Source organism: Barbus barbus, assembly GCF_936440315.1.
Source record: "Barbus barbus genome assembly, chromosome: 14".
Taxonomy (NCBI): domain Eukaryota; kingdom Metazoa; phylum Chordata; class Actinopteri; order Cypriniformes; family Cyprinidae; genus Barbus; species Barbus barbus.
This window is the reverse complement of record NC_136742.1, coordinates 12,371,841-12,398,566: the sequence shown is the minus strand read 5'-3', so window position 1 is coordinate 12,398,566 and position 26,726 is coordinate 12,371,841. Positions and strand designations below refer to the sequence as shown.

The 26,726-nt window shown below is 35.5% G+C and overlaps 2 protein-coding genes across 4 annotated transcripts in view; one reads left to right on the top strand and one right to left on the bottom strand.

The window, feature by feature from the left end:
* The window catches only part of LOC306880602 (trafficking protein particle complex subunit 8-like), a 51,302-nt gene extending 34,454 nt beyond the window's left edge, over window positions 1-16,848 (bottom strand). Inside the window, exons 1-8 of one of the 3 annotated variants that reach the window (XM_079434229.1) lie at window positions 16,565-16,848; window positions 12,558-12,752; window positions 9,622-9,705; window positions 7,235-7,324; window positions 6,434-6,608; window positions 4,881-5,034; window positions 2,855-2,939; window positions 2,474-2,739 (exon numbers count right to left, since the gene is read on the bottom strand). In XM_079434229.1, the coding sequence (XP_079290355.1) occupies window positions 2,474-2,739; window positions 2,855-2,939; window positions 4,881-5,034; window positions 6,434-6,608; window positions 7,235-7,324; window positions 9,622-9,705; window positions 12,558-12,752; window positions 16,565-16,721 (1,206 nt within the window). In that variant the 5' untranslated portion in view covers window positions 16,722-16,848. The remainder of the gene's footprint in view (window positions 1-2,473; window positions 2,740-2,854; window positions 2,940-4,880; window positions 5,035-6,433; window positions 6,609-7,234; window positions 7,325-9,621; window positions 9,706-12,557; window positions 12,753-16,564) is intronic. The other 2 variants (XM_079434230.1, XM_079434231.1) reach the window with 2 other exon arrangements.
* A 773-nt stretch (window positions 16,849-17,621) lies between these two features.
* LOC306880606 (uncharacterized protein) lies at window positions 17,622-23,750 on the top strand. The gene is made up of 8 exons (XM_079434238.1): window positions 17,622-17,809; window positions 18,353-18,455; window positions 18,550-18,641; window positions 18,722-19,033; window positions 19,107-19,157; window positions 21,414-21,522; window positions 21,844-21,951; window positions 22,051-23,750. The coding sequence occupies exons 1-8, from the start codon at window positions 17,727-17,729 to the stop codon at window positions 22,117-22,119; spliced, it is 927 nt and encodes a 308-aa protein (XP_079290364.1). The 5' UTR covers window positions 17,622-17,726; the 3' UTR covers window positions 22,120-23,750.
* Window positions 23,751-26,726: the final 2,976 nt, after the last annotated feature.

Here is a 26,726-nt window from a genome sequence, read left to right as displayed (position 1 = left end):
AAAAACTAAAATAATAAGATATTGGGGCCAATATTAAGGAAAACATTAAATTTAATTTCTTTTTTTAACACAGCATATACAACATTTACATCATAACACAAAACACAAAGTCAAAGATCACAACAACAATTCACCAAAGGGTAAAACACACAACTTGTTAAAAGTAGCTTAAATTCATGTAAAGATGGAAGCACGGTCAGCTTTAGAATGCTTTGTAGATTATTTCAAGCCAAAGATGCATTATATCCAAAACCCTTTTTTCTTAGCTCTGTTCGAACCCGAGGGACTTTAAAATATAACTGATCATTAGAACGTAGATTGTAGCATATCTTTGATTTAGAAAAGCTCAGAGACAAATCAAATGGAGTTAGCCCACAAATAGACTTATAAATAAAACAATACCAATTAAAACTTCTTTGAGTATACAATGATGATAACTCAGCCTTCTCATATAAAGTACAATGGTGTGTTTGATAACTACAACCAATAATAAAACGTAAGGCGCTATGAAAAACAGAATCAAGTTTTTTTTTAGATAACATCCTGGGACATTCATATACAGCAGATCACCATAATCCAAGAGTGGTAAGAAGGTAGCAGATACCAAATATTTCCTTGCTTTTAAAATAAATAGATATCTGTTTCTGTAGCAAAAGCGCAATTTGAGCTTAAGTTTTGAAAGTAATTTATCAATATGTAACTTAAAAGTTAACTGACTAACAAATAGGACGCCCAGGTACTTACAACATATTCTATTTTTGTTCCCTGGAAAGACATAATGTCAGGAAGATTACTTGATACAACTTTAGTTTGAAAAAAATCATAAAACTAGTTTTATCTGTGTTTAAAACCAGCTTAAGTTGAGATAAACGGAACTGAACAATATCAAACGCTAACTGTAAACAGTGAAGTGCTTGAGAGGCTGATGAAGCACAGCAGTAAATAGCAGTATCGTCTGCATACAGATGGTATATAGCATTTGGAATGTTATCGCATAAATTTTTTATATACAACGAAAATAAAATATGTCCCAGAACAGACCCCTGAGGGACACCATTGGAGAGTGACAAAATAGCTGAAGTACAATCTTTTAAACGTTCTCTCTGAAATATAGTTGGCAAACCATTTAATAGCATTTTCAGAGAGACCAACAACGGAGAGTCTATTTAAGAGTATGCCATGATCAACTGTGTCAAAAGCCTTTGATAAATCAAGAAAAAGAGCCGAACTATTTTTTTTTTACAATCTAAGGCATCAATAATGTCACTAAACACTTTCATAGCAGCAGTGACAGTACTATGCTGTTTTCTGAATCCTGATCGAAAAGGGGAAATAATATTATTTATTTCCAGGAATGTTTTTAATTGTTCATTTAATAATTTCTCCAAAAGCTTGGATAAAACACATAATTTAGATATTGGCCTATAATTGTTCAGCTGCAAAGGGTCCCCCCCTTTAAAAATAGGAGAAACAAAAGCAGATTTCCAAATCTTAGGAATTTCACAATGGGATATAGAAAGATTAAATAAATAAGTTAATGGTTCAGCAATAAAATCTGCTGCTAACTTTAAATAAAACGGTTCCAGCTTATATGGGCTTTATGGACCTCACAGACAGAAAGCTGGTTAAAATCAAATTTTTGTGTAATTAATTTATATGAAATATCAGTTGAAGGTGCAATAAGAGACATGACTGTCTGAGTGATTTTAATGTATAAGATGTTACTGAATAAATATCATGTGCTGTACAATTTAAACAAGACCGATGTTGTTTAGTTTCTCGATTGCTTCTTTTTATTTTTAATTTCTTTGTTCGGTTTATTTTATCAGCACAGATGGAAAAGATCAGTACCTGGAAAACAATATATTAAATATAACATAATATACATTTAATTTAATTTTTTTTTTTTTTTTTTTTCAAAAGCAATATATAAAGTACTTAATATAAATTGATACTTTAATTCAGCAAGTGTGCATTAAACTCAAAAAAAGTGACTGTAGGGATAATGTTAAAAAATAATGTTCTATTTGTTCTGTTCTTTCCATTTATCAAAGAATCCTGTAAAAAACAATTCCACAAAAAAATATTAAAGCAAATGTTTTTAAGATTGATAATAATAAGAAAGGTGACACTAAAGACTGGAGTAACGATGCTGAAAATTCAGCTTTGCATCACATGAATAAATAAAATTACATTTACAAATATATATATATTTACAAAAAAAGTTATTTTAAGTTGTAATAATATTTAAAAATATTACTGTTTTAGGATTAAATAAATGCAGCCTGGCTGAGAACACAAAACTTATTTTAAAAAATGTAACAAAAAATCTTACAGCCCCTAAACTTGGCATTATCTCAAAATACACAACAAATAAAATACACAACCACTAGGAAAAGCGAAGAAAGAGTCAATCAATACAGAGACTTGATGTGAATTCGATGTAAAACATGGTTGGTTTGTGTTTATGTACCTGGTCGTTTAGCTGCCGTATGTTCTTCTCGATGTGCGGTAGTAATCCTCTGAAGGTGAACTCCTGGATAAACTGCCGGATGTGGTCATGGTCATTCAGGGTCAGGCAGGTTCCTCGAGGGGTCGGGGTGGTGTGAGAGGTCACGCTGGCCTGTTTTTGAGGCCTCGTCACATCCACATTGTTTACAGACTGACTGGCGTTGTTGCTAGGGTAACCGGCATCAGTGGGCTGGTCTAGCTGCAGAGGATGAGTCTCTGAGACGCCGTCTGCAAACACGAGAGGAACATCTAATTAACATTAGACAATCATTCAATCAGTCTTATCAATATGAGGCTTATAACCAAAATCCCTGATAATGGGGTGCAACTGTGCTGGACTAACCTCTATTGGATGGATCAAGACCATCTTCCTCTGCGCCGATGTTATTTTCAACCGCATTACTCACTGCAGATTCTTCAAATAGCTCCTATAAAACAACACCAGGGATGAGGACCATTTCATTTAGGTCAGTACTTGTTGGACGAAACAAATAATTTCAGCAATTATTATTTTTCATGTCATCAGAGAAGTCTCTAACTTCAATAATGTAAACAAATTAACAGCATTCAAATTAGTTTTTACAAAATAATTCACATTCACTGCAAAAAACTATGACCTACAATTATTTTCTTAAGTTATGTTATACCTTACTTAACCCATTGAATTTAGTTTTGTTGGTATACATTAATGTGTTTATGTTGATTCAGCGTTATTAAATGTTTTTTTTTTACTTGAGTACTTATTATTTTTCCGTTAACAGTTGTTTCATTGTTGTTTTGCGATAATTCTGAAAAAACATGAAAAAAATTTCGGAAAAAAAAATTCAAGCAGTTTTACATTATAACCTATGCGAGTTCACAAAACAAGTTAAATGAAAATAAGTTTCAAATAACAACTATATGTTTACCTGCATTTCATGTGACCATTAAGCATTGCCAGAGAGCCGTGAACATGCATATAATTACATTTTTCTATTATTGAAACATTAGCATATTGACAACATTTAAATATTAAAATCTCAGGGGGCACTTTAAGGAAATATTTTCAATTAAATGGGTTCAGCTGACAAAAGCTCATAATTAGTGCTGGGCAACAATTAATCATAATACATTTCATCCAAAATAAACGTTTGTGTGTACATAATATGTGTGCGTGTACTGTGTATATTTATTACGTATATATATATATATATATATATATATATATATATATATATATATATATATATATATATATATATAACACATGCATGCATATATTTAAGAAACATTTTATGTTTATATATTAAATATATTTATATATAATATACATTATATGAATATAAATATATACATGTAAATATTTTCAAAATATACACTGTATGTGTGTCATACATAATAAATTTACACAGTACACACATATATATAAATCATATATTATATAAACAAAAACTTTTTTTTTGAATGCAATTAATCTTTGCTCAGCACTATTCATAATATTTAGTAAATTATCAAATTGTATTGACCACAGTGGAAGAACGCTAAAAAATGTACATTGTAATACTTTTGTATTATAATAAAATATTTGTGATTTCTTGCACCATGGTCCATAAAGTTAATTTATTAAACATAAAATATTGCATTACACTTACACCCTGGATTTGCAAGGTTTACGTAATCAAAACTTAATTTTTGTCCAGTGGTAGTAGTATATTTTTATTTAATGCCATGTCAGCATCTTAGGCTATTTTCATGGCAAAAGCTATTCAAAAATTACAAGTATAACAAATGCAATAAAACCAGCAAACAAACAAACAAACAAACACGAGTTATATTACACAAGATTTTTTACATTAACATATGATAAAAATTCGAAATTCTATTGTGGGCAAAATGATACTAAACTCTTTAAGTGAGTTCACTTCATAAGAGTTTTCTACATACATTAAAAGCGAGACAGTCCAATAAAACATGTTTGACAGAAAGGGGAATCTTTCAGAACATGCACTGAATAGGGTCTTTACCTTTAAGCAAAAATACATGAGTCAGTCTTGTATGACCTAAGTGATCTGGTAAGTACCACTTGATCAAATCTAGTTTTAAAAGATTAAAAATCTGTTTGAAATTTCCAGATGCATTTAATGTCATTTATTCTTTGTACATGTATCCCACTCTTATTGCCACTTATATAATATATAACGATTAATAATAGGTCTGATCTCTGAGGGAGGAATTTGACATTTGTTTAATTCCTGATTAAAAGCCTCCTTTGCAGCTGCATCAACTTAATTTTTGTCCAGAATAAGCTGCTATGTGGACCAGACCTTATGACGGCAATCAGAAGTTTAGAGTTGTATGTTCAGAGCCTGAAGTGAAGTTATGGCACTCACAGGGTTGTGTATGCTGGTCTTGTGTAAGTACTGACTCCAGGGGTCTGGCATCTGTTCGTCCGCACCAGTGCTACCACTCCTGGAGTTTATCTTCAGCAGATAGCAGCCCTGAGTACCATACCGCTGTTTCATATCCTCGTACACAGAGTCCGCTCTGAGAGACACAGAGACAGACATCAATACTTGTTCTATACCATCATAAATATATATGACAGTCTAATCTTTCTCCCCACAGTCAGTTTATCTTCTATTCATCAGACATTGAGGCTGCAGGCAGCACATTACCGGGATTGGCAACTTATCTACATGCAGAGAACTCTCTAAGGAGAAAGTGGAAAGGAAAGCAAGCATTCCTGTCAGTCAGATGACGACAGAAATTAATATCCATAGACAAACGCTTTGCAAATTCAGTTCATGTAACTTTTAAGATCCATTTTTATTCTACTCATCATACTTTCTCTAATTAAATGTACGCAATTACAAAGGAGACGCAGAAATGTTTTCTCCTGGCATCACTGAAGTTTTAATCCCTGAGGCAGTGTTGGATACATGTTTCCAGTGTTAATCAACTCTGGTCGTTTAATTGCAGAATCAGAACAAGCAGTTGGAATATCAAAAGCTTTGAACTGCATTCAAAGCATTCATGATTCACTAGGTGCTGCACATTTATTCCACACATCAGCTACATTCTCAAAGCGGTATAATTAATCATTATTTTCCAGTGAAAGTAACGATGATGAATCGTGAGACAACACATGCTCACGTACACGTAGTAGCTCTATGCACATGAACACACAAAAAAAAGTAATTAAAGAACAAAAAGCTAGAGTTATAAAAAGTTAAAGTCCATCCCCTGTTGTCCTCTCATAAACATTTTATGGATAAAGGACTCATAAAGCCAGAAGCAATGGTTTAAAATGAAAAATGTCTTAATTATGGATTTGTTTCAAACACATAGCTTTTTAATAGATACAAGATGTTATCGATAGACTGGAGTTGTGTGAATTGTGGATTATGATGTTGTTTTTAATCAACTGTTTGGACTCTCATTCTGATGGCACCCATTCACAGCAGAGCATCCATATTAGTGAGCAAGTGATGCAATGCTAAATTTCCAGAAGTCAATAATAATAAGTAATAAAGTCAATAAAAAAAACTCCTTTTTATTGTTTAGTGCCTTTAGTGTTTAAGTTTTTAGTGACTCATCCCCCTAATTAGTTTTTCAAATGAACTCACTAGAAGGGAAGATTTTGAGTGAATAATGACTTCAAATTAAGACTTAGAATGCAGTTCTACTGTATGGACAATTTTTATGGTACCTTTAAATTATTTTTGGAAGCAACCTTTCTAACTATAAACTGATGTTGCAGGTTTGGAATGACATGAGGCTGATTAAATGACAGCATTCACATTTTTGGGTGAACAATCCTTTTTACCATTTTGTGTGGCATGTGTGAATGTGTAAAAGTTTGAAAAAGAAAAGAAAAAAAAAAGAAGAAAACATAACCAAGGAAACACTGGTATAAGAGAACACTTAAGACACATGCACGCACCTCTGCTCGTCTCCTTCACTTATATCATGGAGCAGGACATAATATTTGAGTGTGTTGGGGATGAACCATTTGGGATGAGTGTATTCCCCACTGTGCTGGATTCGGTGCTGTTCCTGTGACAGCTTGAGAAACTGCTCTGTCGGCACCGCCTCACGGGACGACACAACCAACATACCTGCAGCCGAGTTTAGGAGATCTCTCAGGATACAGATGAACAAAACTGAGACTGGCAGAAAAGGGTGCTAAACTGTGCTGTACATCTTTTTTAAAACCAATTAAATTAAAAATCTAGCCAGACTGGGTAAAAAAAAGTTTGGCTTTTTCTTATTGTTACTAAGCGTGGTACACTACCATTCAAAAGTTTGGGGTTAGAAATCATATTAGAATGATGTGAAATGTACTAATACTTCACAGTATTATTTTGATTGTAGTTTTGATCAAATAAATGCAGAGTTGGTCATAAACCAGGGATCCTCAAATCTGGATCATTCCTACAGAGTTTAGCTCTAACCCTAATCAAACACACCTGAGCATGCTAATCAGAGTCTTCAAGATCATTAGAAAATCACAGGTAGGTGAGTTTGATCAGGGTTGGAGCTAAACTCTGCAGCAGATTGGCCCTCCAGGGCAAGATTTGAGGAACCCTGCTATAAACTATACTTCATGACATTTTATAGCAGTCTTAGCTGAATGTTATAGATGATTGAAATTTCAATGCATCCCTCGTGGTAAAGAAAGAGGAAAAACACAAGCATAAAAAGAAATGAGGTAGAGTTATTAGCAAAGAATCTGGAAGGATACAGGCCAGGTAGTGGCTGAGGAACTCGTGCTCTGATGCTGACATGGACTGCAGGAAGTTCTCCCGGTAAGTCTCAAACCATGGTGTTGTTGCTGTAAGATAAACACAAAGAAATATTGTCTTGTTCAGAAACAAGATTACTACAGGCTGCGTGACCATCCCTCCAGGCGGAAGAGGAGAGAAGCACATTATGAAAGCCAAGTCGAACAGAAAAACCCCCAAGAAATGCGATATTCACTGGAAGAAATTATAACAGATCACATTTTTACAGCAAGACAACAGACATAAAAGTTGGTTTACGAAGCAACTTGAACCGGCTGCAAAATCTTTTGGAGAAATTCCTTTGTGGATTCTTATTGAAATGACTAGATTTGTCTCAGAAATTCGCACCTTAAATAATTTTGAACACTTAATGACCTAATTAGCATTCAACCTTTTTTTTTTTTATTAAGATAAACAGGATGTTCAAAACTGGTTGAAACATTAGTATTCATGATCAATTTTCCCCTTATAATTCTATCCAGCGATGAGAGGAAGAGGAGCATGCACTGATTTTTATGCTCCAGCTTCATTAGTTCGTTGACATTTCGTCTCAATGGATGGCTCCCTCAGCATCATTCATGACAATTAACACACGGTATGATGCACTTCACTCTGGCAGCCTCACGTTCAATCCTTTATCTGAATCTTTACAGAGAGGGTAGAGCTTGTACACCATACACTACAAAACAACAAAACCATATCACTTTCATTAAAATCAATGAAGCGCATCACTTGCTTGCAGTGGCGCTGATGATTACAATTGCAACATTCCAGTGAGAAGAAATAGGCTAATTTATATACTTTTTCTTTAACTTTTATTTGTGCTTTAAGCAGAACTTTTTTTGGTCCAAGGTCCTAAAAAGGTCCAAAGTCTGGCTTATGACGACATGTGTACCATGTCCCATATTAATGTTTAATACAGACTTTTATTTAAAACAACCATCATTGTTCATAAACTTGTACACTGTACTTAATATGTTTTATGTAGGAGGTACAAAGAAATATTTAGTTGAACTTTACCTGTTAATACTATTTTTGGTTTTGAACATTGCAATTAGCATACCCCCTGCAGTAATACTGTTAAAGCTGCTAATTATTTTTAATCATAATTACGATTATACATTTGAAGTAGCCTCTATAATTCACAATATGAAGTGATTAAGTATATCTAAAAAGTGTCGGATTGATGTCTCAAGAACATAAACTTAAAACCAAATATATACATAGTTCCTACTCAGACAGCCTACAAGGCATTATTGAAAAAGTGTTTTTCACATCCTAAATAAATATAGTAAACAAAAAAGAAAAAAAATCCAAACATTTAAATATTCACCTATTTTTTACTTTAAAAAGTGTAATGTTTATATTGTATGCTACAGAAACTGCTAGATATCTTTCCATATACAGTGAAAAATGTGGTTTAATCCTGCATTATATGTCACTTCACTCTAAAATAGTCACATTTATGGTTTCTGGAAGTAAAAACTTTGAATTACCATAAATTTTGTGTTGAAAACAGTAAAAGGACATTACCAGAAGTCACTGGATGACACAAAATATATGAATGTATTTTATTTAAATAATTTTGCTTATTTTTATTGTCATCAGTAATATGCATCAGGATGTTTTGTGTTATATTTGATGTTATTTAGTTCCTGTTTATTGCATTATTTGTGTTTATGACCCTGTGCAGGTCTATATATGAGTATTGGCCTCGTACAGGCACAAATATGCCAATCATAATACTGGAAAGATTGTTACAGTATTTTTCAGAATTTCTGGCTAGCAGAGCTGTTTTTAACTGTAAATTTAACAGAAAGAAACCAATATTTCACATTAAATCAAACTGATGAACTGCGTTCAAATTATTCTGCTTGAATTCAGAAAAAGCGCATGTAAAGTCAATCTCTAATTCACAGCAAAAGGAATGATGGATCTACAGAGGAAAAGAAACTAGTCTATAAAGTGACACACACTGACTGAATGGGCAAAATGACTCATTGGACCAAAATCTCACAAAGAAGCTGAACCCAAACATTTCTGAAACAAAAAATTACACTTAAATTTCAGTCAAAACTGATTGTCAATTGGATGTACAGGAACTGAAGAGATCGCCAATCCATTATTTGGCAAAGCTATGAACACGACTACTGAGAGTTTCAGCACAATGAGTCTCAAACACACACAAAGCTAAAGAACCACCACCAACATCCTGAGAAAGAGGAGGAAGCTGGATTGGAAAGAGGAAAGGAGATTTAGTGACAGTTCTGTTACGGAGCGAGCCGGGCCTGGAAATGACGTGGAGAAGGCGTCTCACGCACTCCCAGCAGGGGAAGGAAGGGAATACCTGTGTAGTACTTGGACGAGCTCAGTTGGGTGAGTGTTTCTTTCCAGTCAGAGTACCAGGGAACGCTCGCTTTGACCGTGCGGTCTGAGAGAAGAAGAGACAGGCAGTCTGGTTAAAGCTTACTGACAGGAATCACAGAAGTGTAACGCACCCAAAACCAAAACATTTTTTGCTTTTTATTTTCTGTGAAATATCCCTTTAACACAGAAGTGTACTTCGATAATGTGCTGAACTGAGCTCGCACTGCAGATCCAGAAAGCAAATGAGCATTGTTCTAAAATCCAGTGTCTCCCGCTGGGTGAAAAGGCAATCTACTAAATGTAGGATAATGAAGTAGACTCAAAAATTACACATAATGAACAAATTGTAACATACTTCGCCCTTGAGACATACATAAAACACAAACTACTGTCTGGTACCGGTTCTAGCAGAAGCAGAAGAAAAGAGTTGAATGTTTCTGGAGAAGTCTATTGGTCAGGGTGAGTACAGCAGACACACAGCAAACCAATGCTTTAAAATAAACTGACACTTCTTATGGAAACAGAACGCTGAATAATACATTTAGAGTGCAATGTCCTTTTTGTTTCATTCTGAATGTATTGGATTGTGAAAAACAATCAGAGCCCTGAAAGTGAGTTTGCAGATTGTGGATGGGATGATAATTTTGTTTAAGGAATCAGGCTTTATTTAAGTCTCTACCTGCTGGGAACTGGAATAATAACTTAGATATGGAGGCTAAAGGTCAAGTTTACTTTCAAAAGCATCTTTACATATTGAAAAAGTAACTTTCCCCCCCAAATCTATCATTATTTTTGTTGCATTAATTTATTCTGCATGTAAATCTGTACAATTTTTAGAGAGGATGCTTTACCAAGCCTAAAGCAATGCCTAATAGCTACTTGGCCATTGGTTAACCTTAATTTACCCGCCCACTTGTCCTAGATGACATCACCTAGAAAAAGTAAAGTCGTTTCAGAGCTGGAAGATGTTATATTCACGACAGTTCACGACAAGCTACGCAATTCGCGCTCATGATCGGAGATGAATCGCATTTTGAACATGATATTGCGTAGCTTGTCGTGAACTACGGCTCTGTGTATTTAATGCCGCTCCATCTGAAAGCAGGTGATGGAGATTTACTGCTAATCACAAAACAGTCTTTAACTGATGAGATGCGCATGACTATTGCATGCAAAATACCGTGCAGCCCTATTTGGAATGATGTGCACTGATAACTAAAAGTTTATTAAAATAGCGTTTTTATTACTTGAAACAAAGTTGATGTAAAATAAAACAATTACATGAAAACATATTATCTTAACATTGAAAAATTTAAAATATGGCTTGGCTACTAAAATAAACTTAAAAATACATTTAAATTGAAGTAACGTTACTAAAACTGAATTTGAAAAGTTACGAAAACTTAAATATTATAATTAATAATTTATTCATTCATAATATAAATAACATTATAACAGTACATATAATACTAAAATAACTGACACAATAAGAACAGGAATATACATTATGCATTTAAGTACGTAGGAACAGTTTTGATTTCATGTTGAATTTAGAGCATAGAGTTTTGAGACCTTAGCTTTGTAGTCAAACCAACCAACCGTGAAATTCACATATTCAAGTATGTTAACGCTGCTGTTTGCTGCATCTTGACTCTGTTCTCATATTCAGGTGGAATATGTTCATTCAGTTAAAAGGAGGATGCTGCTGGTGTAGAGAGGTGTGTTAGTGTCTAAATCTCAGGGGTTTGTTGTTAGCCCCACCCAAGTGAAGGGTGCAGCACAGGGACCACGTGGGGGACGGGCTCTACTGGGAGCCTACGTTCTGAGAAGGGACCAAACACTTCACGCCCATTATTCAAAGGGTTAACAGCACAGCATAGCACACGTGTGTGACCTGGCATACACACTCCAGAGGTAAACATGTGTATGAGGATCGGAACTCTTACCAAGAATTCATCCACAGGAGAAGGCGGGGGGGGGGATTGAAAAATAATAAAAAAAAAAGATCAGAAGTGATAAAACAAATGTGTAATGCAAACCAAACCCTTTAATTTCATGGACAATTACAACATTTAATTCTCATTTTTCCCCTGAAGGGCTCTGCTGCCCTCATCGGGTGCTGACATGAGAAACTACTATGAAATGAGTCTCATTCAAAAAAAAACAAAAAAAAAAGAAAGTTGATATTAATAATGTATTAAAAACATTTACAAGCCCCCTGCAGACCCTATAATTATCTTCCTCTTTTTTTAGACAGAGTGCGATCATAGCATTTTTCTGTCAAGAAGAAGCTACACAACTTTTTTTTATTCCTTTTCTAAAATGTTTACACACCCCCAGCAGAAACTATAATTATTATAGATATTTTTTAATATGGATAAGTGTTTTGCATTAAAAAGGATAAAAACTCCAAAGAATTTATTTATTTATTCATTCATTCAGCTGTTTAACTGCAGACCTTAAATACTACATGACCTTAAATACTATAAAATTTGTATGAATAGTATAAAATCCAAATTTATATTATTTTCTAGAGGTCTGCCATTACTTTGGATAATATAACTATTATGTTTCTGTGCATCATGTAAATGTATATTGTGATATATATTGCTACCATAATGAAGAATACTGTGATTGCTTATATTGCCCACCCATTGGTAGCATACATGTAAATCCATAGACAAAACAGCTGACTAATATCACATACTTCATGAAAATGATCAACATTTTAGAGATTCTGCAAGGGCTATGTAAACGTATGCTGCATTAGGAAACAACCTCTCAGTTCCCGTTTTTGTTCACTTCAGGCCATTTCCAATTTCTTACTTTAAAAATGTGGCAGTAATATAATCAGGTCCTCTACGGATTTCCCCTGGTGGAGTTAAAGTGAACAGAAAAGTCTTTGCAAGCACTTACCACTGATGTTGAGGTCGTAGTCTCCAGCCGTGATGACGTTGGCGGGCGATCCTTCAGGAGGCTGGCAGACAGAGACCGCCTGGCTCAGGAGTTTCTGCATCTCTGGGGTCTGTGGAGGCCGTGTGTTGATCCCAGTCACGCTGATCCGGAGACCCTTCACCACAACCACCTGGTTATTGGGGTCACGCAGGTGACCTACAGTACGGTAACAGGAGAAAAAAGATGATGAACCGGCTGGTGTCAAATTAATAATGGTGCTGCCAATTCTTCTGAAAGCTTTTTTCTAGGTTCAGGTTCTAGACTTAAGGCCCGTTCACAACTTCACATCAAGAGCAATAACTATAAAGATAAATATATTAGCGTTCACACCCAGTGCACAATAGCTTCAGTTTATTCTAAGTGCACGCTCGTCTGCCGCTTTAAATTTCGAGCTCATTATAGCAGGATGGATTCTGATTGGTTGTCAATGTTTGTATCGTTCATCAGCTGGAAAAAAATGTTCTAAAAAGTGATTCCAACAATATTGTTTCTCTGTGCCTTTATCGTTATAGCTGTGGTGTGGACTCTGCTATTCTTTAATATTGAGAATGATTTTTAGAACTATATCTTTATAGTTATCGTTCTTTGTGTGAACGGGGCTTTACACAGTCTAGAACCCAACGCTGGTTCAACCTGAACCACAAGTCCTTTGTCATAAATGCATATTAAAATAAGTTCTTTACACAAAGGAACTGAGCAAAAGTTTGAGATCTGCAAGATTTTTAAAAATGTTTTTGGATGGTCTCTTATGCTCATCAAGGCTGCATTTATTTGATTAAAAAAATACTGTAAAAACAGTAATATTTTAAAAATAGTGTTACAATTTCAAGTACAAAAATAGTGTTACAATTTCAAGTACAATTTTTTTTTTCTACAATGTCCTTACTTGTATAGCTATAGAGTTGTATGTACATATGTTTAAACCGTATTATCTGTATTTGAACGTGTTTAATGTTAACTGTTTACACCAAGGGTCTGAGGGTAACGCAATTTCAATTCTCTGTATGTATGTGCTGTACATGTGGAAGAACTGACAATAAAGCAGACTTTACTTGACTTGACCTGTTTTCTATTTAAAGTTTTCTATTAATATATTTTCAAATGTAATTTATTCTGTGATGCAAAGCTGAATCCAGTCTTTAGTGTCACATGATCCTTCAGAAATCATTCTAATATGCTGATTTGGTGCTCAAGAATAGCAAGTTAATAATGTTTTGATTATTAATATTGCTAATATTTGTTAGGGTACAATTCTGAAAAGGTTCTATTCTTTTCTTTAGATGATTTTTTAATAATATTTAATGATATCAACAGAATGCAAACACTTTTAATAAATTATTTACAATCTATTAGGACCGCCAATTTGAAAATCTGTCATGGTTGAGTAATAGCCAAACACAGCTGGGTTTCCACTAGTCTTATGACAGCTGACCACCTCTGGACCCCACCTGATCCCTCTTCACCCACCTTCCCTTGCAACATGCATGACAGGAACACCCAGCTCAAATATGTTGCTACCCCTCTACCGAACATTCTCCAATAATGCACCTGTGTTTTTTCACTCCACTATTCACATGATAAGCACAACATAAAGATGAGACTTTGCTCCTCTGCTGCCAAGGCATTCCTGAATAAATCCAATCATGTCACTGAGGGACACATACACAAACACACATAAAGAGAGCACTGTGTTCATTTGGGTCAACCTAACTGTGTTACCAGCTTTTCTACGAATCCATAACACACTGCAACAAATGCAATGTGAGAAATGGGTTTTACTTAGCATCTGAAAGAGTTCTCTGACAAGAAGTGTATCAGTGTCGTCTATGACTGATATGAGAAGTCTGCATCTATTGTGCTATACAAAACCGTGTTTTCCCACAATTGCATGATTCCTTAATGACAAATATTGTTGATAAATGGAGCGATTTCAGTCAACGAATGTGATGTAGCTCAGACAGGGATTAAAAGCAGTTTAAGGAACAAAAACTGAAAACAAATGAAATGGGAAACAGTGCACAAAACCCATTTCAGTTGTTCCATAGCAAAATGGAACATTATTAGCTTGTTAAATGTTTATAATCTGTTAATAATGTTATTTTGCTCAAATTATTTTTTTGTAAAACCAACACATTTTTTCCACAATAAACTTTCAGAATTACATCACTTCCTATTTGCAAATCCTTTCATAGCACATGCTTTAACAAAGAAAAGAGTGCATTACATTTACATTTATCCAAAATGGCATTGCATTCAAGGCACAAACTTTATCACTTTCTTTCTTTCCCAGGGAATCAAACCCTTGACCTTGGCGTTGCAAGTGCCACATTCTACAGATGAGCTACATGTGTCCAGTCTTGACTGTGGTGACTAAAACAGATCCCGTTGCAAGAAAGTGATTCAGTTAATTTTTAACCGAAGTAATGATGCTGAAAATTGAGCTTTGCATCACAGGAATAAATTACACATCAAAATATATTACAATAGAAGTTACTTTGAATTCACAATATTATTGTTTTTACTGTATTTTCGATCAAACAAATGCAGCCTTGATGAGCATTAGAGGCTTCTAAAATATTAATTAATAAAAATTAAATACAATAAAAAAAATATATAAAATAAAGAAAACTATTACTAGTCAGCGCCAATAGCCTCGTGGGCAGTGCGTCAACATATGCGCTTCAGGTATCCCGGATTCGAGTCCCGTCTTAATAAAGACAAAAATAAGTCTTATATATATATATATATATATATATATATATATATATATATATATATATATATAAACCCTAAACTTTTGAACAGTAGTGTATCTTGGTCGTTCACTGACTACTGTGTCACAGTAAACAACGTCAGTTTCATAAATTGAGCCAGTTGATCTGATTGCCTGCCTCTTTAGGATTATCCCATATCCTTTACTAGATATAGTCTGGTGACTAACAGCACAGGCCAAACACAGACCTCTCCAGCCAGTCCAGAGGTAATCTAACCCTCATCAACAGAGGCATCTGATCTGTGCTGTGTCTGTCTAAATGGTCAGGTGAGCGGAAATCAGATCAGATTTCACAAACAGAGAGATCAAATTCAGATGAATCCGGTTTGAAATCTTTCCTATCATTTGACTAAGGATCAGAGCTGGATTATGGAGTGGGCCAGAAGGCCTTACACTATCAAAGGTCTCCAAAGATTTGTGGCACCAAAACTTACTGAGGAAGTACCCCTAGTGCATAAATCGCAATGAAACAGTTAGAGCTCCGGGACCCTAAGCTCCTTAACACAGAGAATTTGCTGACCATTAGAGCCCTGGGCTGACCTCTAAGGCCCCGGGCCCCTCAGGATGCAGTTCAAAAAAGGGTACAGAAAATGATTAGCAACCAAAACATGACTGTCACTTTAAAAAAAGGAGGTCTACAAAGACGTCTGCCCAGGGGCCTCACTGGACAAAGAATAGGGCCTAAAAATCTAATGAACTGCCAACCTAGACTAGCATTTTAAGGTGCATGACTAAAAATCCAGTTAGCTGTTTATAGAAACATCTTTTGGACATGTGTTTCTCAAAACCTAGTAAACTGTCAACCTAGACAGATTTTTTGAGCACGTTTCTTAAAACTTAGTGAGCTGCCTATTTAGACAGCACTTTCGGGCGTGTAACCAAAAATTGTGTGAGCTGCCTAACTTACTTATACATAATTTTCAGTGTGTCTCAAATTCTAGTAAGCTGCCTAGCTAGAAAGCATTTTTGGGCATGTCTCTCAAAGTCTATACTGAACTGTCAAGCTACAGTGTATTTTTCCCGTCTGAACGTTGTAATGGCACCTAGACTGTTTTGGCCAATGTCTTGACAGACAGCTCACTAGGTTTTGAGACGCAGCCCGTGTGTATGAGTAAGGGAGCTGTCTAACAACCGTCTTATCTAGTGATCATCAGCTGTGGTGGGTGATCCGCGGTCTGACCAGCTGGCCTCTTACCCTCGGACGTCAGGCGGCAGAAAGGCCGCAGCAGCTCCGGGAAGCTCAGGCTGTTTTTGCGGGTCACTCTCTCCGCATCCTCGCTGCACAGGACGGCCACCATCGGCACGAACGAGTCCTGGATGAACTCCTGCACTGACTGCACGCACTGAGCCATGAGCGCACCTCGTCTGTTCTTCACCGAGCTCACGGGTCTGCTGCTGAGCTGAAAACAAACACCTCCTTTACTGACAGCCGACGGCAGACATGTTGAAATCCACTGCTGCCTGCTGATCGATTTTGCCCAAGAAGCTTAGCGGCGGTCAGGTGACTTTACTTCCGCAATGACATAAAAGCTCTGCGTCTGCCATAATAAAAGTCCTGGTGTCCATAAGTAACGTTTTTACTTTCGGTACTAAAGATAGACAAAGACACACTGACAAACAGATTAATATAGAGTGTTGAATCAACACAAAACTGGTGCCAAAAGGTTTAAAAAGTGGGTAGTGTGAACACATATGAACAAGTAACGATGATATTACATAATATAATGGATGTTAACACTGACGATTTTGCAGTTTAGATAGATAGATAGATAGATAGATAGATAGATAGATAGATAGATAGATAGATAGATAGATAGATAGATAGATAGATAGATAGATAGATAGATAGATAGATAGATAGATAGATAGATAGATAGATAGATAGATAGATGAAACCAAAATTTACAGCTCTGACAACCTTATAGACGTGTCCCAGGGATTGATTGATGTGACATTAAATAAAACGGTTTGCTCAATGGCACGATTAAAATTGTAATTATATTAATATGCCAACAAAGTTAACTTCCAATCAGTTTATCAGTCTGTTACTTTATACCAAAAGTTCATAAACTATAGACAGATTCTGAATTGCCTTAAAAAAAACTTTAAGAATTATTTCTGTCACAGTCCCCGAGTCACATCACTAAATATTTGTTTACAAATTAGTATTTTTCAGGTTAAACCGGTTCTATATTTATCATCATGAAAAGAAAGCAGCTGAAGCAAACAGAATACACTCCCTCTTTATGACCATAAGGAAGTTGGACTGCATGTAAGCGGTACAATCTGAAAGTGAAGGTATCAGGAGAGATTTGACTGCCAGTAGACAGACAGACTAAACAGCAGACGATTTGGACATGTCCGCTTCAGAGGAAGAGTGTCCTGTATGCAGGGAAAACATACAGAATCCTTCTCAACCGTCTCAATGCTGTGGAAAAGTGTAAGTGTGGTTTATATTTGATATAGATGGGGATTTTGGTGACTTCATGTGGAGACCTTACAAACAGACCATCTTGTGGATCAAACTTGTAGGTTTGTGAGGCATTTAACATAATTTAACATTATGCTAATGTATAGTTTACAATTTCATACAGGAATGCCTTGTATAAAAATGTGTAGTTGTAAAATATATTTGATAAGTGATTATAAATCAAACTCATTCAGTAAAACAAAGTTTCTCCAAAATGTGCTTTTGCAGTAGGAAGTAGCTTTTATGCTGGACATTTATTTTATTTTTTATTTTATTTTTTCATGTACTATACATTTGCAGTCTCTGCTTACTCACCTACATATCGTTTCTGATAAATAACCTGAGCGTTTACTGGCAGCAAAAAGCGAAAGTATTTCTAAAGGGAAATTCCATCACATGATTGGTTAACAAAGATTACCAGCCTTGTCAGCCAATCTTTTATCTTCATGTTGATAGTAGTTGATTATTTTCTGCTCTCACATAAGTACTCTTTGACTCTCTTTGTACTTTCAGAATTTGCCAGCGATGCCTCAGTCAGTCTTTTCGATACAGGGCTCATTGTCCACACTGCAGAAGCTCAGTAGACAACCGTGATTGTGCAAATAATCCATTCCTGGTAAGTAAAAACCCTGCTAAAGTGAGTAATATAAACCAGTCTCTGTGAGTGGAGGTCATCAAAGATTGCATGATTTGAATATTTTTTGTTTCAGCGTCCTAGTAGGAGGAGGCATCTGCGCCAAATCCTGCCAGGGGATTTTCACACACTGAATTCAAGAAGACGTGTTGGTGCAAACACACAGACGTAAGTCCCAGGCCAATTTCATTATTTAGAGTATTTTCTGTCAAATGCTAAAGAATTTGTCATTTCGTTTAAACCAACAGTCTCCTCGGCCAACTTCGAGATTCAATGGGACAACAGGCAGGCACTGCCGCTCAAGCCAGTCCACCCAATCAGGCTTCAGTGCCACCCACTCCACAGAATCAAGCCCCTTCCCCTTTAATTTCCTCTGCACGGTCCGTTCCTACGCCTCGGATCAGAGCTTCACTTGCAAATTTAATTGCTGCCCCACAACCTGCACCTATCACTGCTGCCCCGAGTGGTCTTATCCAAGTCCTCCGACCACCTGCACCAGCTCCACTGCTGCTAAACCCCGCCCCGTCCCAGAATAATGTGCAGGCTGCAATGGATGAATGGTGAGTCCCATCAAGAGGATAATTATTTGATTGACACTATGGTTTGGATAACTAATTTCTGTTTCATTCTCAGGCCATGGCAAACGGAGATCAGTCTTATGGAGATGAATCCACAATCTCAGGGGTGAGGACATCTGTTTATTCACTTCTGTTCACAAACACACTACATTGCGGAAAACCCCTTCTAATGAACATGTTTGGTTATTCCAGTAATTCAACAAATCCTAATCATAAGGCACACAATGACAGGGGTTTTAAATCTTTTAGTTGCCACAGACCCCCAAATAGGATCATCCTTAAGACTCCCATCCTAAAATTTAAAAGGCAGCTAAAATTTTAGCTATATATTTTAATATATGTGACCCTGGACCACAAAACCAGTAGCACAGGTATATTTGTAGCAATAGCCAAAAATACATTTTATGGGTCAAAATTATCGATTTTTCTTTTATGCCAAAAATAATTAGGACATTAAGTAAAGATCATGTTCTATGAAGATATTTTGTACATTTTCTACCATAAATATATATTTAAACTTAATATTAATATAGCTTTAAAGACAATTTTCTCCGTATTTAATTTTTTTGCACCCTCAGATTCCAGATTTTCAAATTTTCAAGTTGTATCTCTGGCAAATATTGTCTTATCCTAACAAACCAAACAGCAATGGAAAGCTTATTTATATTCAGATGATATAAATCTTGACCCTTATGACTGGTTTTGTGGTCCAGGGTCACATATAATGTATATAGCAATCATATATAATATATCCAATCCAAATACTTGATTACTTTAATCATTTTTATTATTTATTTTATAATCAATTTTATTATTTATTTTAATATATTTGTATTTTTTTCATTATTTATTTGTTTATTTTAATCTTCTATTATAATTTATTTCAGTATTTGGTTATTTAAATATTTTTTTTTTTCTCTCTAAAATTTACACGGATCCCCATGCGTTCCCCTGAAACCCCCTGTTCTAGATGACTGTACCTGGACAACAGCTTGGAAAACCCCTAACTGTGCACAAAGTGAAAATGAAAACGACATTATTTTACTATACAGCTCTTTTTAAATTGGTGCTTACAACACTTGCATCTGATTTTTCTTGTCCACAAACTTTTATCCAAAATACAGTGTACAATCCCATAATATAATTCACCATTTACACAATCCAAAAATTATTTCAAAATTTCAAAATAGTATTTATTTATTTTGCCATATCTTTTTAGAAAGATAATCAATTGGATCATTATTAAAAATAAAGGTAGTTTATTGGCATCTATGCTACATGCAGAACCTTTAAAATTCCTTTGCACAAAAGGTTCTTTATAGTGAAAAAGGGTTCTTCAGATTATTCGGGGAACCCAAAATTATTCTAAGAATGATTTACCATTTTAGAACCTTTATTTTTAGCAGACTTAAAGGATTAGTTCACTTTTTAAAAACTTTTGCTGATAATTTACTCACCCCCATGTCATCCAAGATGTCCATGTCTTTCTTTCTTCAGTCGAAAAGAAATTAAGGTTTTTGATGAAATCATTTCTCCATATAATGGACTTCATTGGGACCCAAACGGTTCAAGGTCCAAATGACAGTTTCAGTGAAGCTTCAAAGGGCTTTAAATGATACCAGACGATGAATAAGGGTGTTATCTAGCGAAACGATCGGTCATTTCAAAAATAAATAAAAAAGTTTAAGTTTTATAAGCACAAATGCTCGCCTTGCTCTGTTCTGTGATGCGCGTTCGTGACGTCACGTAATACGCAATTACGTAGAAAGGGTCACGGTTGACGTAAAATCCAAAATTTTCTTTTAGGCTTTTTAATATTAAAACACCCAGGATACGCACACGAAATGGGCATTTTAAACGATAAACTGACACAAAGACATTTGAATATGTGTATATGGTCCTCCTTCCGCACATTTGTAAACACTGACTGGGTACTTCCGCCTACATCAAGCGTGACCTTTTCTACGTAATTGCGTATTACGTGACGTCACGAACGCGCATCACAGAACAGAGCAAGGCGAGCATTTGTGCTTATAAAACTTAAACTTTTTTATTTATTTTTGAAATGACCGATCGTTTCGCTAGATAACACCCTTATTCATCGTCTGGTATCGTTTAAAGCCCTTTGAAGCTTCACTGAAACTGTCATTTGGACCTTGAACCGTTTGGGTCCCAATGAAGTCCATTATATGGAGAAATGTTTTCATCAAAAACCTTAATTTCTTTTCGACTGAAGAAAGAAAGACATGTAAATTATCAGCAAAAGTTTTTAAAAAGTGAACTACTCCTTTAAGCATTTTGCTAAAAAGACTCAAAAATACAGTCTTTGACGTACTAATTTTCCAGATTTGTTTCTTTTCAGTGTAACTGTGAGGACGTTTGTGTGTCCGTACTGCCAGGAGAATGGACTGGATGAACTCGATCTACGTGATCACTGCAATGAAAATCATGCCAATGACAGCAAAAGTGTGGTCAGTCACCATTCTGTATACTGTACATCATGAGTGATTCTAATATTCAATCATGTGTTGAATTAAACTTACAGCACAATAGTTGGAAACATTAAGTAGTTCCTTTCAGTTATATTTAAATCTGATAATGTTGGGCCGGTTGTGATGCTCATACATACACAGCAATGTTTTGATAGCTCTCACAGTCACAGTGCTTCACTTTTCAGGGGGGGTCAACCTATAAATGGCTTACTTATATTTTAACATCCCCAAATTACACACTTAAGTTTTGAAACAAAAAAACCATCAAGACTTTTTTGTGTGCTCTCTGGCGCCCTCTAGGTGTGTCCAGTGTGCGTGCAGACACCCCACGGTGATCCACAGTACTACAGCCGCAACTTCATTGGCCACCTCAACCTGCGCCACTGCTACTACCTGGAAGATATAACTGTAAGTCATGTACATGTATACAAATCAAAGAACTTTTCCCCAATATATGTATTCACACGTCAATGTTTAACTGTAATCCTTTATTTCTATGAACCACAGAATCTCCACCAGACTGATGAGATGAACATTCAGTGTGCAATTCTAGCATCATATAGGGAGAATTGTTAGACCTCATTTTCAGAAAGATGATAACACAGTTCTCAGGTGTTTTTTCTGGACAGCATCTTAAAAACTGCTTGGGGAGAAGATTCTGAACCACAAGGATATTAACAATTGAGAAATCAGTCAAAGAAATGATATATCGCGGAGGTAATATTGAAGTAGGCCTATTTTTGTTATGTAAAATATAATGCGGATATGTTGATTTTTTTTTTTTTTTTAAGAGCTATTTTAAGAGTAATGCATTTTCATATGCTGTCTGGAGCATCTCAGGTAATGATCGTGCCTTTAAAATTACTAGTAATGATTTATCTGCCAAAAACTATTTGCACAATTTAGCTCTTCTTGCACTTTCTTTTCAGATAAAAGATTTATTCAGTGTACTGTACAGTTATGCTTGTGATATTGTTTGTGGGATTTACTTTGTTGGGAAAATGCTTGTATGAATGTGTCAAGTGACATCATCTGTAAATCTATTTATGCTGCACCCCATAAAAAAAATGTAAAAAGAAAGTGCAATAAAACTTTTAATACAATAATCTACTGTGAAAAAAAAAATAATTTAATCAAAGACTGCAGAAAATGTGTACAATTAAAGAAATAGTTCACCCAGCAATGAACATTTATTGACAACTGACTCACCCTCTGGCCATCCAAGATGTAGATGAGTTTGTTTTCTTCATCTTACACATCATTTGCTCACCAATGGATCGTCTGCAGTGAATGGGTGCCGTCAGAATGAGAGTCCAAACAACTGATAAATACATCACAATAATCCACAAGTAATCCGCACGACTCCAGTCCATCAATTAACCTCTTGTGTGAAAAGTTGTGTGTTTGTAAGAAACAAACCCATCAAGAAATGTTTAACTTCAAACCATTGCTTCTGGTTAAAATACATGTACTCTATCAATATCATTCCTTTCTCCAGTGAAAAAGTGGTCTTGACTGAATAAGGAGAGAAATATCCACAGATCAAGCGCTATTTACAAGCAAATACAGTCCAAAACAGTTCTAAACAAATATTGTTTCATTTTTATCAGCTGTTTGGACTCTCATTCTGACGGCACCCATTCACGGCAGAGGATCCATTGGTGAGCATGATGAAATGCTAAATTTCTCCAAATCTGTTGCAATGAAAAAACAGCCTCATCTACATCTTGGATGACCTGAGTCTGAGTAGATTTTCTGCAGTCTGTGATGAAAAGTTATCTTTTTCTTTTTAGACGGCTTGAGGGTGTTATGAAAATTTTAGTTTCTGTAGGTTTCTTTTATTTACTCTTTAGTTGTCTTCTTGAAACATTAACTGTATGTTAGACCATATAAGAAAGCACTGCTTGAGCTAAAGGCATCCTGATTGTTGATACCAGGTGCCAAAAAGTATGAGACAAGAAATGTGTTTTTTTTTGTTTTTTTACTAAGTGCCACTACACCCTTACTTCTAAATACTTAGAAAAGCAAATTAGCTCTAGTCTGAGGGGAAATAGACATATAGCCTAATAGAAGACATTATGTTGAGTATGAATTATGATTGGATGAGATAGAAACATCCTGGTCTGATTAGGATATAAATACTGAGTCGAAGTGTTCTTTGTCATTGACCTTCTTGCAAGAATAAATGTTCTATTTTTTTATTCTGCAATACTCTCTGAGTTATTGCCTCACATTCAGAAGTGGAAACATTTTTCCACAACAACTCAAAGACAATCTGATACCGGGCAAATCAGGGAAACGGCTTGCAGACTCAAGTGGGAGTCTAGTGCTCAGATTTGGAAGATAATCTGGGCCCCTTGTGACTGGGGGAGACACAGTGTGCTTTTCAAGACAGGAGGTCTGAAATACTGGGCAGTCAGGGAAACGACTTGCCCTCATGGTGACAATCACAAGAGTAAATTGCAGTTGCAGGGAAACAGAGCCTAAGGTTGAATGGAGAGGTGCGTGCTGGCAGCAGTGCTGTATTGGATGGATCCCATGGGTTTCTAATCTAGAACAAGAGACATTTAGTTTGGAATAATTGACCGAAATGAAAGAAAATTAGAAAAAGAGAAATCAGATATGAAGCAAATAAGAAGGTAAATATAAAGGATTTAGGGATTTTCTTAAAATGTAAGATAAATGTCTTAAGATGTGGTATGAGAAAGCTGAATGTAGGGAGAGGAAGGACGCACATGCCTGAAAGGAAAGTGATGAAAACCCCAGAAGACTTGGGGTCGAATATGGGTTTGTGGGAAGCTCAGAACAGTTTCGTCAATGGACTGAAACCAAACAATTACCAAGAATAACTTTGTGTATATCAGGGCAATCTTTCATGGCTTATTCTGGCACAAGTTCAGTGATTAGAACATGTGAATTCACAACACCATCTAGAAGGAATGGCAACTATGCCTGTTCGATAGGACCATCCGGTCAAATGCAAAAAACATGTTTTACGAGACCCTTAAGATGTGAAGACCAAATTGGTAGGGTAATAGAACATACTTTCTTAATGTCTGAAACATGTCCAGTAAACTAAGTAAGAAGAGATTTGATGTGCAAACTATGAATCTCGCTCATTTTCATGCCAGAGGGTATAAGAGTAGAAATGATGAAAACGTAGTGGGAGATGTTCACTCTGGTTTTAAGCCATGCATATCAGTGGAAGCTGATTAATGTACAAGTAGCATGAAGCCTGAGCAAAGAGGCTCCATATGAGAGTGACACAATGAGCTCCTTTTATGGCAATTTCAGATATACGTTGCACCTTGCACGTCTCACACAAACCAGGTACAGACTATAGTGGAGATAGTTTGCTACTGACACTAGTGAAACTATTGTTATGTATGTGTGCAATATTTGGTCAATATGAGTGCAGTGCACGTCATGTGAAATGAACAGCAGGCATACAGGCTCAAAGAGACATTCCCGAACTTTTGTGGCCAAAACCAGCTTAGTCTCATTGTTTATATGTATTAGTATGTAACATTTACAATCCCAAAACATACATTTTTGAAAGTACAACTTTTTATTGATGCTGAAATGTACAATTTGGACATATTACAACATTTAAAAAGTAAAAAATTATATGTATATTTAGCTAAAAAAGAGTCAAATATTTACGAATCTTATATCATTAAGCTATTTGTATCAATGCATTTTATAATTGTATTGAAAAGCGATAAACCTAAACATTTATAGAGAATATAAAAATATATAAAATGTAATAGACCAAAATATGACAATTTAAGTAACAATATAGCATTAAAAATATATAATCCCACTCCTAAACATAGCTATTTCTAAAAAAATGTTCAATCACAATTATTTATTTATTGCAAAATATCAAAAGTAGTCTCAAAAGCTGTCAAAGCGATGAGGCGTTACAGACACAGTCCTCTCTGGCAGAATACAGTAGGTTTGTGTAGAATTTAAGTTGTTAATCACTGAAAATATAGTATCAAAAAATACTGATTATTATCCTGATCCACTCCATGAAAATGCACACATTTCTCATTCAAACACACCTAACCAGAAACACTGCATGTTGCAATCTGTGACGATGCAGAACACTTGATTTTTCAATTTTTGAAAATTGCTCAGGTTGGAGATGAAGATCGCTAAATAAAGGCTTGAGTTTGGTTCTGTTCCTTACAGTCGTATGGATTCTGAAGATTTAGATTGCAGTGCACAGATACAATTGATCCATTTGTAATTATGTTGCCTTTTTGTTTTATTTTATGGTTCTATTGTCAGTCACAGCATTTCAGAGAAAACACAGCAAACAAAGTAAATATTACATGATGAGTAACGGGTAAACGACTGCAGAAATGTTATTCATTTTAAGGGTTTAAAGTGTAGTCTTGTTTTACATTATGTATTTTGGCAGCAGAAATCACTCAGAACAAAATGTTATCATTTCCTCTTAATTAATTGAGTAAGCTTAATTTCATAATGCAATTGATATGACAACGGAACATAATAAAAAGTTAATGTCACGATTTCAATATTCATAAGAATTCATTTGTAAGCCTGTAAAGTTGTTCAAACGTAAGTAATTTACGCTTTAGGTGTTGTCAATACGTCTGTATTGTACATTAAAATAATGGAAATACGGCAGTATTGTACATTCAAATGCTCTAAATACATCAGTGTTGTACGTTTGTAGTGTGGGAGTCTTGACTACTGAGTTGGGGATCCAAATGCAAGGCTTTATTAACAAACATTTTCAAAACAGGCAGAGTCGAACACCAGCAAACAGTATAATCCAAGGCAGAGGCAAACGAGTTATCCACAAACAGGCAATGGTCAGGGCAGGCAGCAAACAATCAAAAAATAAGGAAACAGTCCAAGGATCAAAAACGCAGGTAAACTAGAAAACCCGAAAAAGAAAAGATGGAAACTAGGCTCAAGAAATGGCAGTAGAGTGTGTATGAGTGCATCTCCAAGGAACCAATCAGAACATAACACACAGACAAAGGTAGCACATGACAAGATCACCTGATGGGCAAGAAACACAAGGGCCGTTTCTCAATACCAAGTTCGCAGAGTCTGGACTTCCGTCCTTTCGAGTTTGGACTTGCCAAGTTCGACTCAGAAGAACGAACTCTCGAGTACGGGAGGACGAACTGAATTCTGGGTTA

Bases quoted from the DNA above. Each gene is read 5' to 3' on its own strand.
- LOC306880606 (XM_079434238.1), top strand. From the start codon at position 17,727: ATGTCCGCTTCAGAGGAAGAGTGTCCTGTATGCAGGGAAAACATACAG. The intron at 17,810-18,352 runs GTAAGTGTGGTT...TTGTACTTTCAG, and splicing joins TCTCAATGCTGTGGAAAAGT to AATTTGCCAGCGATGCCTCA. The intron at 18,642-18,721 runs GTAAGTCCCAGG...TTAAACCAACAG, and splicing joins GTTGGTGCAAACACACAGAC to TCTCCTCGGCCAACTTCGAG.